The 13471-nt window shown below is 39.6% G+C and overlaps 1 protein-coding gene across 5 annotated transcripts in view; it reads left to right on the forward strand.

The window, feature by feature from the left end:
• The window catches only part of gria3a (glutamate receptor, ionotropic, AMPA 3a), a 41706-nt gene extending 29115 nt beyond the window's left edge, over positions 1–12591 (forward strand). Inside the window, exons 13-16 of one of the 5 annotated variants that reach the window (XM_016288196.1) lie at positions 1124–1371; positions 2194–2308; positions 9584–9831; positions 11190–12591. In XM_016288196.1, the coding sequence (XP_016143682.1) occupies positions 1124–1371; positions 2194–2308; positions 9584–9829 (609 nt within the window). In that variant the 3' untranslated portion in view covers positions 9830–9831; positions 11190–12591. Of the gene's footprint in view, positions 1–1123; positions 1372–1590; positions 1644–1671; positions 2309–6533; positions 6649–9583; positions 9832–11189 lie in introns of those variants that run through there. The other 4 variants (XM_016288197.1, XM_016288198.1, XM_016288199.1 and 1 more) reach the window with 4 other exon arrangements.
• The last annotated feature ends 880 nt before the right edge of the window (positions 12592–13471 follow it).

A 13471-nucleotide genomic window follows, 5' to 3' on the forward strand; every position in this document is an offset into this window, starting at 1 on the left:
ATTCATTCAGATCATGCATTGACTGCAGCAGTTTCTCACATCATAATGAGATATTTTATAAGACAGAAAACAAAAAGCTCCCTGGATGAGGTGACATTTACTGTATGAAACAACTTGTCTATCGCCATTGAGGAAACCGCTTATTACGTGTACAGCTTATGAACAAAAAACATTGGCAGGTGAAGACAATTTATATCCCTATACCGAAAACGGTATTTAAATATAGAGAAATTTTTTTGTTGGGGGCCCTGTGCCTCAATATTGATGAAAGGCTAGAAATGCTCCTGGTACCTATCATATATGTAACCAAATATAGCTACGTTTCTAATAATATAGTGGAGTATTATCCATGGGGGCTGGTATAGGTCACAAAATGAGTCCCAGTCCATCCCTGCAAGACAGTAAGTTTTAGGCAGCCACGTTCTTATTGTTGGGGGCCCTGTGCCTCAATATTGATGAAAGGCTAGAAATGCTCCTGGTACCCATCATATATGTAACCAAATATAGCTACGTTTCTAATAATATAGTGGAGTATTATCCATGGGGGCTGGTATAGGTCACAAAATGAGTCCCAGTCCATCCCTGCAAGACAGTAAGTTTTAGGCAGCCACGTTCTTATTTGTAAAAGGTCACGAAACTCACACGTCGCTCTCTTAAAGGGGTCATCTGATGCGATTTCAATTTTTCCTTTCTCTTTGGAGTGTTACAAGCTCTTGGTGCATAAAGAAGATCTGTAAAGTTGCAAAGACTAAAGTCTCAAATCCAAAGAGATATTCTTTATAAAAGTCGCCTGCTGTGCCGTTCTCAAGCCCGCCGCTTCTGCTCACTCAAGCCCTCTGGCCGTTCCTCACTCTAGCCCCCGGCCTCTGCTCACTCTACCAATTAGAGCACACCTCGCTTTTCAGACCGATGAACTTTGTAAAAATCGACGCATTTCAAAAAGGCGGGGCATAGAGGAGAAACAATAATGTACAGTATGTGGAAAATAATGTGTTTTTTGAACTTTTAAACCGCATAAACACATTTCATTACACCAAATACACAAAATAATGTTCTTTTTAACAACATCATATGACCCCTTTAACCTTTCAATTATTTCCTCTTTGTCCTTTCTCTCTTTCAGCGTTCAAAGATCGCTGTCTATGAGAAGATGTGGTCTTACATGAAGTCGGCCGAGCCGTCCGTCTTTGTTAAGACCACCCCCGACGGAGTGGCCCGCGTGCGCAAGTCGAAGGGGAAGTTTGCGTTCCTGCTCGAGTCCACGATGAACGAATACATCGAGCAGAGAAAGCCGTGTGACACTATGAAGGTGGGAGGGAACCTGGACTCCAAGGGCTACGGTGTGGCCACGCCCAAAGGGTCGGCATTAAGGTGGGTGGAATAATATAACAATTCACTCTGTTGTTATAGTATTCCACCTACCCTGATTCCACCATCTCTCTCTCTTCTCTCTGTCTCATTCATGTTTTTTTTCATTCTTATTCTCTCACCCTCTACCTGTTCTCATTCTCTTTCCTTGAACTCTTTTTCCTTCTTTTTTTGCTTTCACTCTGCCTGTCTCTCTCTGTTTCTCTTGCGGTACATGATAAGGTAAACGTGTCTGTGTGTTAAGTTTCTTTTTCTTTAGTCATGTATGTTGCGGTAATGTTTTTATCATGTTTCTCTCTACAGAAATGTCACTTAACTTAACTTAATTTGCCGTCCATTTTTACAGTGTAATGCCTGTTGCTGTTGATTTCCTACCCCATTTTTCTTGTCATCCTCCTTCCTCTTTTTTGTCTTCTTTGTGTAATGTTTGTATGGTTGGATTGTTTTTTTTTTCTCTGCACCGGTGCTGTACTGCCTGCTGCCAAGCATGTCATGCCATACACTGTTTCTTCTCCTCTTGCATCCTTCCCATCGCTCACCAGCACTCAACCTCTTTTTCTTCCTATCACTTCTTTCTGTTTCTCTCTGCACCACACGCACCTCACTTGCACACACGCTTCTGTCTGTACCCACTAGCTGGCACAATTAACCAATCGAACGGTCCAACCAGTTAACCAATCGAGCGGTCCAACCACTTCACCAGTTAACCGGTCTCTCCTCTTGTATTGACCCCTAACAAAAAAGCAACTGCCAGTTGCTGCAGTCTCATTAGATTTCTCACGAACCTGTCCCTTTTCTTACGAGCTATGTGTTTATCGTTTGAAGAAGTGCTGTAAACCTGGCGGTGTTAAAGCTGAATGAGCAGGGCCTGCTGGACAAGCTGAAAAATAAATGGTGGTACGACAAGGGAGAGTGCGGCAGCGGGGGAGGGGACTCGAAGGTCAGCCTCAATCTCACCCAAACAACCATTTCCTAGCTACGAGTAATCGGCAAGGCTGTGACCTATGACCCCCAGCAACAGTACCGTGACCCTCAGGGGTGAACACGAGCAAACTGAGCCTAATGACCCAAGGACATTAGCACCACTGCGATGGCCGCAGTTACTGTCAGCACTGCTAATGTAACAGGTTTTTTTGGAGCTTACGTAATAAGGCAAACTGTGATCAGATGTGACCCTTTACTTGGCTAATGGAGGAAAGGAAGCAGAGGAGGAGAGGAATAAAGGCTCGAGTGGGTGGATGTGTGGAGCGAGGTCAGGGTCACCAGGAGCGCAGCTTATTAGGATGCTTAGGTGATTGCGAAGCCGCCTCGCGGGTTTGTTTGTGTGGTGAAAAAAAACAGCTTGTTCCAGGTAGAAGAGACTAGGCCCTCTCTGGCTCTCCTCTGATCTGTAATATCAGATCATCAGAAAATGTACTGTTTGTGTCTACCAGAGTTCCAAGATTTAATGGGCTATCAAGAGAGAGATATGCGAGGATCTGATAGACAGTGCTAACAAGACCAAAACTTCACTGGAAAATAGGTTCCGGTACTTTTCTAAAGCACATAGGATTGCCTGAGCCTATTTGCTGTTTATTATTATGTTTAAGGGATAGTTCACCCAAAAGTGAAAGTTCTGTCATTTACTGTACTCATGTTGTTCCAAACCATTGACCTTTATTCTTTGGTCAAACATAAAAACATGGAACGCGGACGTAATTGCAAAATCTAGTCATAAAAATACAATTTACTGTATAACGCGGAATGTCATGGAATTAAACAAATTTTTGGATGAATAAATCAAAAGTACGTCGGTACACTTAAATCAAAACACGATATGGACTAGCGTATGTGAATATTAAGCTGCAAAAATACAATTTAAATATAAATTCTGCATGTTCTGTGTGTGAATGAAGCGCTGATTTGTTTACTAAACGCATACCGAAGCATGCGTGACGCTCGCGGTGTTTTCAGCCTGTGCCGCCTCAATATATGAGTACATCAACACATGAACATAATCAGTTGAACTGCTGTGAAAGCCACTTCATGAGCATTTTGCCATTTGTTTTGAGAAAAACTGTGGTCATATACACTGTACAAACAGAAACATAAAGGTTGTCATGGAAATTCTCAATGCTAATCTGACTTTACCACAGACCATTTAAACAACTACCAGTTGTTAATATAATAACTACAGTAACTCGAGCTAATTCCCTGAATACTTACAGTACCAGAATTTATTTACCAGAAAAATGTAAATACACAACTCAGTATTTTTCAAAAAACAACAACAAAAGTTTATTTTTTTTAATAAAATCAATTAATTAGAGATGCTTTTGAATACTAAAATGTATTGAAACCATTCAAATGGAATCCAGAAAATTAATGGAAAACAGAATTTGGTCAAAATAAAACTAAATCTGAAAACGTGTTTCATAGGGCCTTAAAACTGTCATTTTTAATCAAATTTTAGAAGAAATAAAGTCATACTGGTTTGGAACGACACAAGGACACATCATTTTTATTTTTTGGGGGGAACTCTTCCTTTAATAGTGTTGTAGCTGTAGTTTAGCAGAGTTGTCACTTACATGTTTACGATACCCTCTAGAAGTTTGGAAATGCCCTAGGTTAAGTGGGGTTTTGGACAATATCAGTATAAATATTTATTATTTTTTTCTGTGTAAATGCATTCAAGAAACTTCCAGTTATCATTGAAGACCAGCAATAATGAAGTTGTTCTTGATTACATATTAATAGTATATACCATAGTCAGCTGTGATGCCTAATTTAACTTGGGTTTCTTTTTCGAAGAGTAATAAGTCAGCACACCTTTATAGATGATTGATTGCCAATTAGGTTAATACGCAGCATACCAATTAGAATAGTTTTGAGATTTAAATTTTTTTATTTTTATGTGTCCTGAAATCATATTTTTAGTTAATAAAATGTTTTTTAAAGTTTGTGTTGTCCCTTGCGAATTCTTTACAAATGCCAAGGATTTATGCTGATATTGTTCAAATTACTAAGCCTATTGCGTTTCCAAACATTTGGAGGGCATGTTGAGTGGTTGTTTGTTCGTGATATTGAACAAATTGTTGGTAGTGGCAAAAGAGAAGTGTGAGGACTTGGGTATCTTCACATGTCCAATCAAACAGCCAGATGACTTTTCTTTTTTTTTTGGAAAAGACACATTTTTGATCTTTGGCCAAATTCCTGCCACAAGTATGCAAATCCCTTTGGAGCCGCCAGCTTTCTCAGATTATTCCCTGAATTGGCGTGTAACCCATGTAAAAGCCCGTAGCTCCCTTGTTTAAAGAAAAATATAAACCTGCTGGGGCCAGACAGTCCTGAAGGGACAAAACGTCACAGGAGAACGTGAAAATTCGAATTAAACACTCCTAGAAAAAACGAAGGTGGAGAAAGATCTGGTGCCGTATTGTAGACTCACAAAACACACCACATTCATCTGCATACGAATGCACAGACAAGCACAAGTTCATTATACACGCACACACTTTTCAATTAATTTATGGTCGCTTTTCTTTAGCCCCTGTGCCTGCAGAATGATCACCCTGTGTTCAGCCTATCATGAGGGCAAGGCAGCCCCACTCGGTCCTGATTGGTCTTCAAAAGCAAGTTCACTGCAGTATTTGGCTCTTGCTCATGAGTGGCGCCTGAGATCTAAACTCTTGAGACCAAAATGGCTGCCTAGTCTGAGCATTGATAAGTTGAGCATTCTGGGTGGAGGGTGTCTAGTCTGTTATGACATCACAGCTGCATGTTTCTCATTTATTGACCCAAGTCTGATCCGAAATGCATGAATGGAGTAATTCAGCAAACCCAACGAGTATACCATACTATTAACGCATCGCAAAATTGTAAAAAATAAACTGCAGTATGCTTGAAATAGACAGGACATCTCAACGCTTCACATAGCAAACATATCAGTATCAGGGCCTCTTTATTATGCATGGATTACTGATAGATCCAATTGTATTTAGTTGTTGGTGAAGTTCTGAGTCAGTTCAACAGGTGTGTACACTCATAAACAGTATTCGATTATGGCAACCATGGCCACTTCATTCTAACTAGAACACACTGTTGTTGAAGTAGGAGCAATGTTTAGTAATGATTTAGAATTTTGATTGAAATTTACAATTTGAATGAAAATGGGAGAAACCAAATTTGTAAAGTTCTGTTGCATGAGTAGAGTTGAAAATTAAGCAATATTGTGGATTTTCACTTATAGATACACATAAATACAAGCTGAATGTACTTCAAGCAATAGGTCCATGTCCCAATAAACAGATCTAATTGTTTCAAGGTATTATTCGTCAGGTATCAAACCATTCAATGTCTGAAGCTGGCTTTCGTTACGGTGGTAAGTATGGCATATTTGCTTTGCTGGATTGCGACTCTCATCATTTAGCAGAAGGAAAATAAACTGAGTTTCCCAGCAGTCCTGCTGATGACATACTAACATCTTACAAAAGGAAATGCCCAGAAGGAATAGTAACATCGTCGAGCGATACTGTTGTCGTTATATTTTCTGCTGCCCTGGAAACAAATGATTTGTGGCAAATAAAATTTGAAAAGGGTGCATTATGCAAATATCTATCCCTCTAACATTAATATTTTGTTTATTATTTACCTGCTGACTTTCATAAGGGCTAGGCGTTTTCGTTTGTAAGATGTTTGGCTTCAGCCCTCACCCACCACAGACCGGTTCCCCTTCTGACTGCTGGGTCCTGTTTGTCTGTTAGTCAAGTAAGGGTTTTTTCTCCCGATGGATCCGGCTTGATGAATACTGGGTTAGACGAGCTGCAATTCACACCACAATTACAATAACCAAACTCATCTGCCCAATGCTCTTTGTAATTATGCTCTGTGTTGGTTACTCTCTCTGCCTCTGTTGGAACAGTGAGTGCCGATTACTCAAAGCGATAACAGTAGGTAGCACTGCCAGGTCAAAGGTAACACTGAGGCTAGCCCTGCCTGCATTCCCTCGCTCTCTCTCCATCTCTCTCTCTCTCTTTCTTATTCTCTCGCTGTCTACAATATCAACAGCACAAGGCCAGTTGTCCTACAGTATCGCTTTGGTTAACAGATATTCGGTAGGTTTAAGTTTTAATAACATAAAATAACATAATGGTGCCATGTTATTTATGTTATTTCCCCTCGTGAAGAACTCCTGTAAACCTTGCAGTGTTGAAACTCAGTGAACAAGGCATCTTAGACAAGCTGAAAAACAAGTGGTGGTACGATAAGGGTGAATGTGGGACCAAAGACTCTGGGAGTAAGGTTAGTCTGCTCACTCATCAACTTCTAACAAGCAAACATATTCATATTCTACAAATATCGTAACAAGTCCCAGCGTTACTTACCGGTTTTAATGTAAATCCAATGGATTTGGCTCCAGCTGGATTCACTTCATTGTAAAATCGTCTTTATATACTGTATGCAGTTTTTTTTCTTTTTTTACATCATGTAGGACAAAATCAAAACCTTTAACCCCCCCACACACACACACACACATGAATTTATTCACCCCACAATAATCCATTATTTTAATGTAGTAATTAAGTGTTACATAACAGTATCTTGTAGCAAGCATTCGAAACAATTAAGTATTTCATTCGATTTTTTTTCTCTTCTGCTGCTGTGACACGGCCTCGTTCGCAATATTGCTGTTGTGTTTACTGATTTGTGCATAAATCGTCTCTAGGCAACTTTCATAGACATTAATCATCAGAATGAAAATTTAAAAGAAGCACAGTCATTTACAAAATATTTCTAATTGATGCCTTGTGTAATGCTAATATAGGGAGTAAGTAGGAGTCTGAATGTGTTCTATTATTTGACGATGGATAAACTCTGCTTAAGTCACCTGGGACATATCCTTGGTGATTTTAGTTTCATTCCTGACCGAGTTGATGAAACTGCACAGCTCCCCCGTTGAAGGACTGCTTTCCCTTATTGGCCATTGGCATCGGTTTAATAGAGACCACGTGCAGGAAATTGTTTGCCTGGAGACTCTAGTTAATGAGCATAAAATACAATTGTTTTATTACAATTCTCTGTGTAATCCAGTCTGATAAGAAAGTTAATTAACTCTGAAAACATGTCCCATAAGCATGTGCACAGCAGAGGCTATACCACTGACTATATGAGCATGTAACCATGGTAACCGTATTCAAAAACAGGTCTCAGGCTTTGCATTCAAAACAGTAATGCTACACTCCCAGTCCTCTGTTGCTATGCTGCCCTTTCGCAAGGCTTTTCGTGAAGACAGACCATGTTTGTGTGTGTCAGAGTGTCAGGCTGGTGGTCACAGCAGCAGAACCCAGTCCTGTTGAGGCTTGTCTGTGTTTTGAGGTGTGGCGTTGGTCGCATGCAGGTGTCTGTTAATGAGTTTTGAAGGCTGTGAAGCTTGCAGAAGTAGTTCAGAGAGGGGAATTGCCATAGTAACATCAATATTCTTCCCCCTCCTTCTCCTCTTCCTCACTTCCTCTGTTAAGATGGCAGACCGAAGAAGCCAGAGGATCCGACTGTAGCTCTCTGATGGCAGCTTATTTGTCATGTTTCTGTACTGACCCAACTTCACCTCTAGAGGGGGCGAGAGGCTCAGAGCTGGCTCTTTGTGTGTGTGTGTGTGTGTGTTCTATGTGAGGGCAGTGTTTCACTGTCTCTTTGGCCAATAGAGTGAAGAAGGTATGAGAGGAGAGAGGGAATAATTTCTTCCTCTCTTGAGCTGCCTGAGCTTTTAGTACATTAACCTTTGACCTCTGGGCACATCTCATATTGATTTGATGCCCTTTTGAATACACCCCCAAGTACCCCTTTTTATTTAGCTCATCTTCTTTCCCTCCAAGCAAATTACGTGCAGTATGTGTGTAATAGGGCTTGCACGGCTTCTCATTTTTACTAAGTGGAAAGTGGTCGACTAGTCAGCGTATTCATATGATTCAACAACAGCAGTCTTTACCGTCTCTGGCAAGTCTAATTCTGCATTAATGGAGAGTTTCAGAGTGCACAGAAAGTCCACTCGGCTGAATCCGGTTCTTTTAGGTTCTACAAAAACGCAGTCATGTCTCATTCGCTTATGGTTTCTGTCAGCCTTTGAGATCCACTTAATTTAAGTTCACTTAGTTTCAGAGCAGTTTGCAATAACTTTGGATCAGTTTGGCTTCCAATTAAATGAATCTCAGAATTCTGCAGCACTTATAACATGCTTTCTGAAAGTAAACTACTCTGTGTTGATTTGAATCATTTCCAGTATATTTGAGCATACGCTTAAAAATAAAGGGTCAAAAAGGGGGATTTCACAACAATGCAATGGAAGAGTCATTTTAGGTAACTTGTCTGATGTGACATTACTGTTGGATCCAATATAGCTGACAAAGCATCATCTTTTATTTTCAATCTTTCTGAAAATCCTGTGTCGAATTGTGCTTTGTTTGTAAACGAATCCGCAGTAAAATTAAGTGAACACAGGACCAAATTCTTACTGACGCGGTCTGCAACGTCATTAAAAATAAAGTTCATCCACTCTTTTCTAACGATGGGATCAGAAGGAAGGCAATGCAAAGACTGTTTCCACAACTTGGCACTGCACAGCGTCTTGTTGTCTTTGGAGCCCTTTTTATCGTTTGGTTTCTGTGTAAACCTGCATTTGCCATTCTCGTTATTTATACTGCATGCGCCAGTTGGTGGGTGGGCCTAAACAGGCAGTGATGTAGAAACAGGCGTTGATCATCTTCAGCTGAAGGGGTGTTTAACCACACTATTATGTCATCAAGTGACATATTCCACAAGCTGTCATTTTGGCAGACTGGCTTCAATATAAGCTGTTTATAGACTAGCGAGAAAGTTAATTAATTAGAGCATTGTAATTGAGCATTTTTTGCCATTATAGCTTATTATACAAAGCTAACAGCATGTACCTACACAGAAACGCAATTTATCGATGGAGAAATGATCCTCCTGCTGTCAGAAGCATATAGAACTAGCACATCTGAAGCCATTTGAACCATGACTAATCGACACAGACCCAGTGAATTGACTTGTCGTGCAACCCCTGATGCACAAAGAGCGAAAGTGACGATACGCTGCTGTGTGTGTGAGTGTGAAAGAGTGCATGCTGGTAATGCATGTTTTATCTTGTCAATTATTATATCATAGTTTGGTTTGCATCCAAGTACACTACTTCTGTACTAACTGTGTCTCCCCCCTGCAGGATAAGACCAGCGCGCTGAGTCTCAGTAACGTGGCTGGCGTGTTCTATATCCTGGTGGGGGGTCTGGGTCTGGCCATGACTGTGGCTCTGGTGGAGTTCTGCTATAAGTCGCACCAGGAGACCAAACGCCTCAAACTTGCCAAAAATGCCCAGAACTTCAAACCAGCTCCTCCGTCCACCGCGCAGAGTTTCACCACATACAGAGAGGGCTATAACGTCTACGGAACAGAGAGCATCAAAATATAATGGTTCGTTTTCTGTGTGTTTTAAATGTTTGTTAGTAATACCATTTCTAAAGAAAAGGGTATTAATGATGAGAGGTCTACTTCTGATGAGATCAGAGTTGGTGTTCAGTTCTGAGGTAAGTGAAGTTTCTCACTGTGTTAAAGCTGCTGTTTTTTTTTAGAATAACACTTATGAACTGTCCCTGCTATTTGACAGATATCACTAAAAGAGTTGTTCTGAGAAATCACACTTGTCTCTGTACCTGCCCTAGGCTTTGAAAACATAAAAGAAACAAGAATCTTGAGTGTGGCCCAGTAATGTTAGCCAAACAGCAGATTTGGGAATTGTTGCTTTTTAAAATGCCTCAAAAGTTTGAGGTTGGCAAGATTTTTTAAATGACGTCTCTTATACTAGCCATGGCTGCTTTTATTTGATCATAAATAGTCAAAACAGTGATATATTTTGAAATCAGTTTTAAATTTTTAAAATGACTGTTTTCTATTTGAACATGTTTTAGATGTAATTTACTCCTGTGATTGCAAAGTTGAATTTTCAGGAGCCATTACTTCAGTCATCACTGTCACATGATCCTTCAGAAATCATATTAATATGCAGACTTTCTGATTATCAGTGTTGAAAACTGTTGTTCTGCTTAATATTTTTGTGAATTTTTTCAGGATTCTTTTATGAATTTAAAGTTCAAAGGAACAGGATGTATTTGGTCTAAAAAAATGTTGTACTTACCTTAAACTTACAAATTATAGTGTATATAAAATAACATACTCGCTTATTTAAAAGAGTAACAATATACAACATAAATAACTAGACAGTAAGTAGTGACTATGTAACATGAGCTATTTGTAACCAGTAACAAAATCATAAAACTTGAATGCAATCATAAAACTTCAGGGCACCTGTCAAACTGTCAGGGATAGAGGTGGTCTCTAATTTAACACTAAGATGCAGTCACATTTACCGTTTGTTCTGCAAATTTTCAATAGGAATCCATGCGATCAGGAATGTGGCTTAAGGGTGAAATAATTCCTCACGCAGACTTTGCATCTGCTTTAAGTTGGTCAAGTGAAATTGCTTGAAAGTTACTTCCCCGTGAACTGTGTGTCATACACCACTACACTATTGACAGCAGACAATGGTTGCTGAAATTGTGCTAATTTGACCACGCTTTTAGTCAGGTGGAATTTACAGCAGCTTTACATTTTTTACCATGAATCAGGGAATCCATCTCTTCAGACTTTCTGCATTTAGATCAGCGCTTTGTTGATTTGCCTTTTGTCTGAGTGAATTATTCTGTTATTGTCAAAAGAGCATATCTGTCTGCAAGTCTCAAATGGGTCGGGCTGCTCTCTTTTCTTATTCTCAGATTGGAAGCCTGTCCCTTGCTGATCATGTGGTATGTGGCATGGGATAGACTCTCCTTCTCTTTGAGTCGACTGCGATTCCCTTTAGAAAGTGGACAAGCACCCAACCAAAACTCATCTCACCAGAACACTTGTCTTCTCGGCTCTGACCACAACCTGAACCAATAATCACGCGACAGACTATCGGATGGACCAAACAGCCAGCCAGCCAGCCAGCCAGCCACCCGATCGCCCTCTCTCAGTGCCTTACTGAACCAGTGGCAAAACATCAAATCATGCAGACATCTCACCAAAGTCCTGGAGATGTCCTGCTGGGTGCTGGGTATAAACCATATTTCAATTTATTCTTATTTTGAGAGGGAAAGACGGAAAAGGAGGGAGAGAGAGATAGACACACAGTGATAAGAGGTTTGATTTGGTTGGTCTCATGATCAGCACTGACGGTGTTTAATGAGTGACAGCCAGCTTGTCTCTATGACAACTCTCACTAGTGTGTGCAGACAAACATTTTATGCAAATTGTATGACATTTTTGAAGGATTCTGCTTATTCATTTAAAGTTTGTGCTGTGATTCTGTGTCCTCATTAACATAATTGTTATGAATAATGTAAATAATAATTTCAGATACATTATGGCATCAGAGAAATAATGTCAATATTGGTTCCCTTTCACAATTTGCATTTTATTTAGAGTTCTAATCATAGCGTATTTACTGTAGTGGGAGGGAATTCAGTCAGTCTCTGTGTGTGAGCGAGAGAGAGAGAGAATATTTCTCTCTGTTCTGTACTATAAACCTATAAAGAGTTTAAGATTCTGAATTTATTTGCCAGAATACTTTATTATGAAACATAGGAAATAAATAGTGACAGCACATTCATATAACACCAGCAACAACAACAAAAAAATCATAATCAGTTTTCTGTTTAGATCAGTTCTTTTTAAGGTCAGGCTTAGGAAACAACAAAATAATTAATAGTTTGTAATTACGTTTTTGTTTTAAAATACTTTAATAAACCGTGATTGTCACCTAGATCAAATATGAACTGTTAAACTGATGGAAAAAAGAGAGAAAACCGATCTTTGATTTTATAAATGCCGATAAAGTCGCTTTAAATTCTTGACATTTGTTTAGATGGTAAAATGCATATTTATTTTGAAGATTTTCTAAAACTGACTTCTGTTTGATTTTCTAAGTGAACTGAGCATGTACAGTAAGGATGAAAACAGCCTTTCCCTCAATAAAGCTTCTGCTCCCCCTCTCCTCCTCCATGCACTGTTACTAATAAAAAAAAGAGAATAGAAAATTATGAAATGGTCAAGATACATCCTGAGGAAAGCAATGATCTGTTCCTTTGCATGACTGCGTCCAGCTCTTAAACATTTAAGTATATTTTGTAAATAAAGACAGATTTAAGACAAATTTCTACTGACTAATGTGTCATTTCATCTGAATTTGTACACCAGTATAATTCTCATCTCAAACGTTCTCATTTGTCATTGACGCTTACATTTTTCTGCTAATTTCCGTGTAGGATTGCCTTACTTCTAGTTGTCTGTACAGATTAGTTTGGTAGAAGGTATTTTAACGTCGAAAAACACCTTAAATCATCTTAATTTTGTCATCTTTTATCACGTCTGACAGCTACACAGCTGACTGGCATGTTCCACTAAACTACCAAAAGACCATGAGATCATGTCAAAAGCTCTGAATGAAGGAATGATCATATTTATATTAACTCGCTCACGAATAACCCTCATCACAAATGCAATACAAGCCACCTGCTGAGCAAATAAGCGTCTGCTGTGCATGTAAATGTTGTACATGCAGCATAGCAGCAGCTGACAGTTAAACAGGTTTGCGTAGAAAGAGATTGATGATAAAGTGCTTCACTGCAACTGTTTTCAGAGCTTCTTAACCAGTGCTGCTTAATTCCTAAAGGCTTATCATTAGTGTGGCTGCTCACCAGAGGGTTGCTGTTTCTATGCATAGAATCATTATTGGTCCCTTGAGACCTTCAGAAGGACTGTGTCTGTAGTACAAGTGTAGATTATAGGGTGTTTGTTTGGACTGTATAAAAACAACACGTGCACAAACGTTGAAAGGACAGCCAGTGTCTGGCTTGATGCTCATTGCAGCAGTTATGCAAACTGTCCATAGGATTTTATTCAGATAATAAATGGTGATGCACCCACCACACCCCTCCAATGCCACAACGCGCTCATTTCCCCATGACTCAGTCGTGTTTTCATTTATACGCTGCCTGTCTGGTTTGGATGAGACGAG

This window comes from Sinocyclocheilus grahami, unplaced genomic scaffold, assembly GCF_001515645.1.
Source record: "Sinocyclocheilus grahami isolate Dianchi unplaced genomic scaffold, SAMN03320097.WGS_v1.1 scaffold230.1, whole genome shotgun sequence".
In the NCBI taxonomy this organism is placed as follows: domain Eukaryota; kingdom Metazoa; phylum Chordata; class Actinopteri; order Cypriniformes; family Cyprinidae; genus Sinocyclocheilus; species Sinocyclocheilus grahami.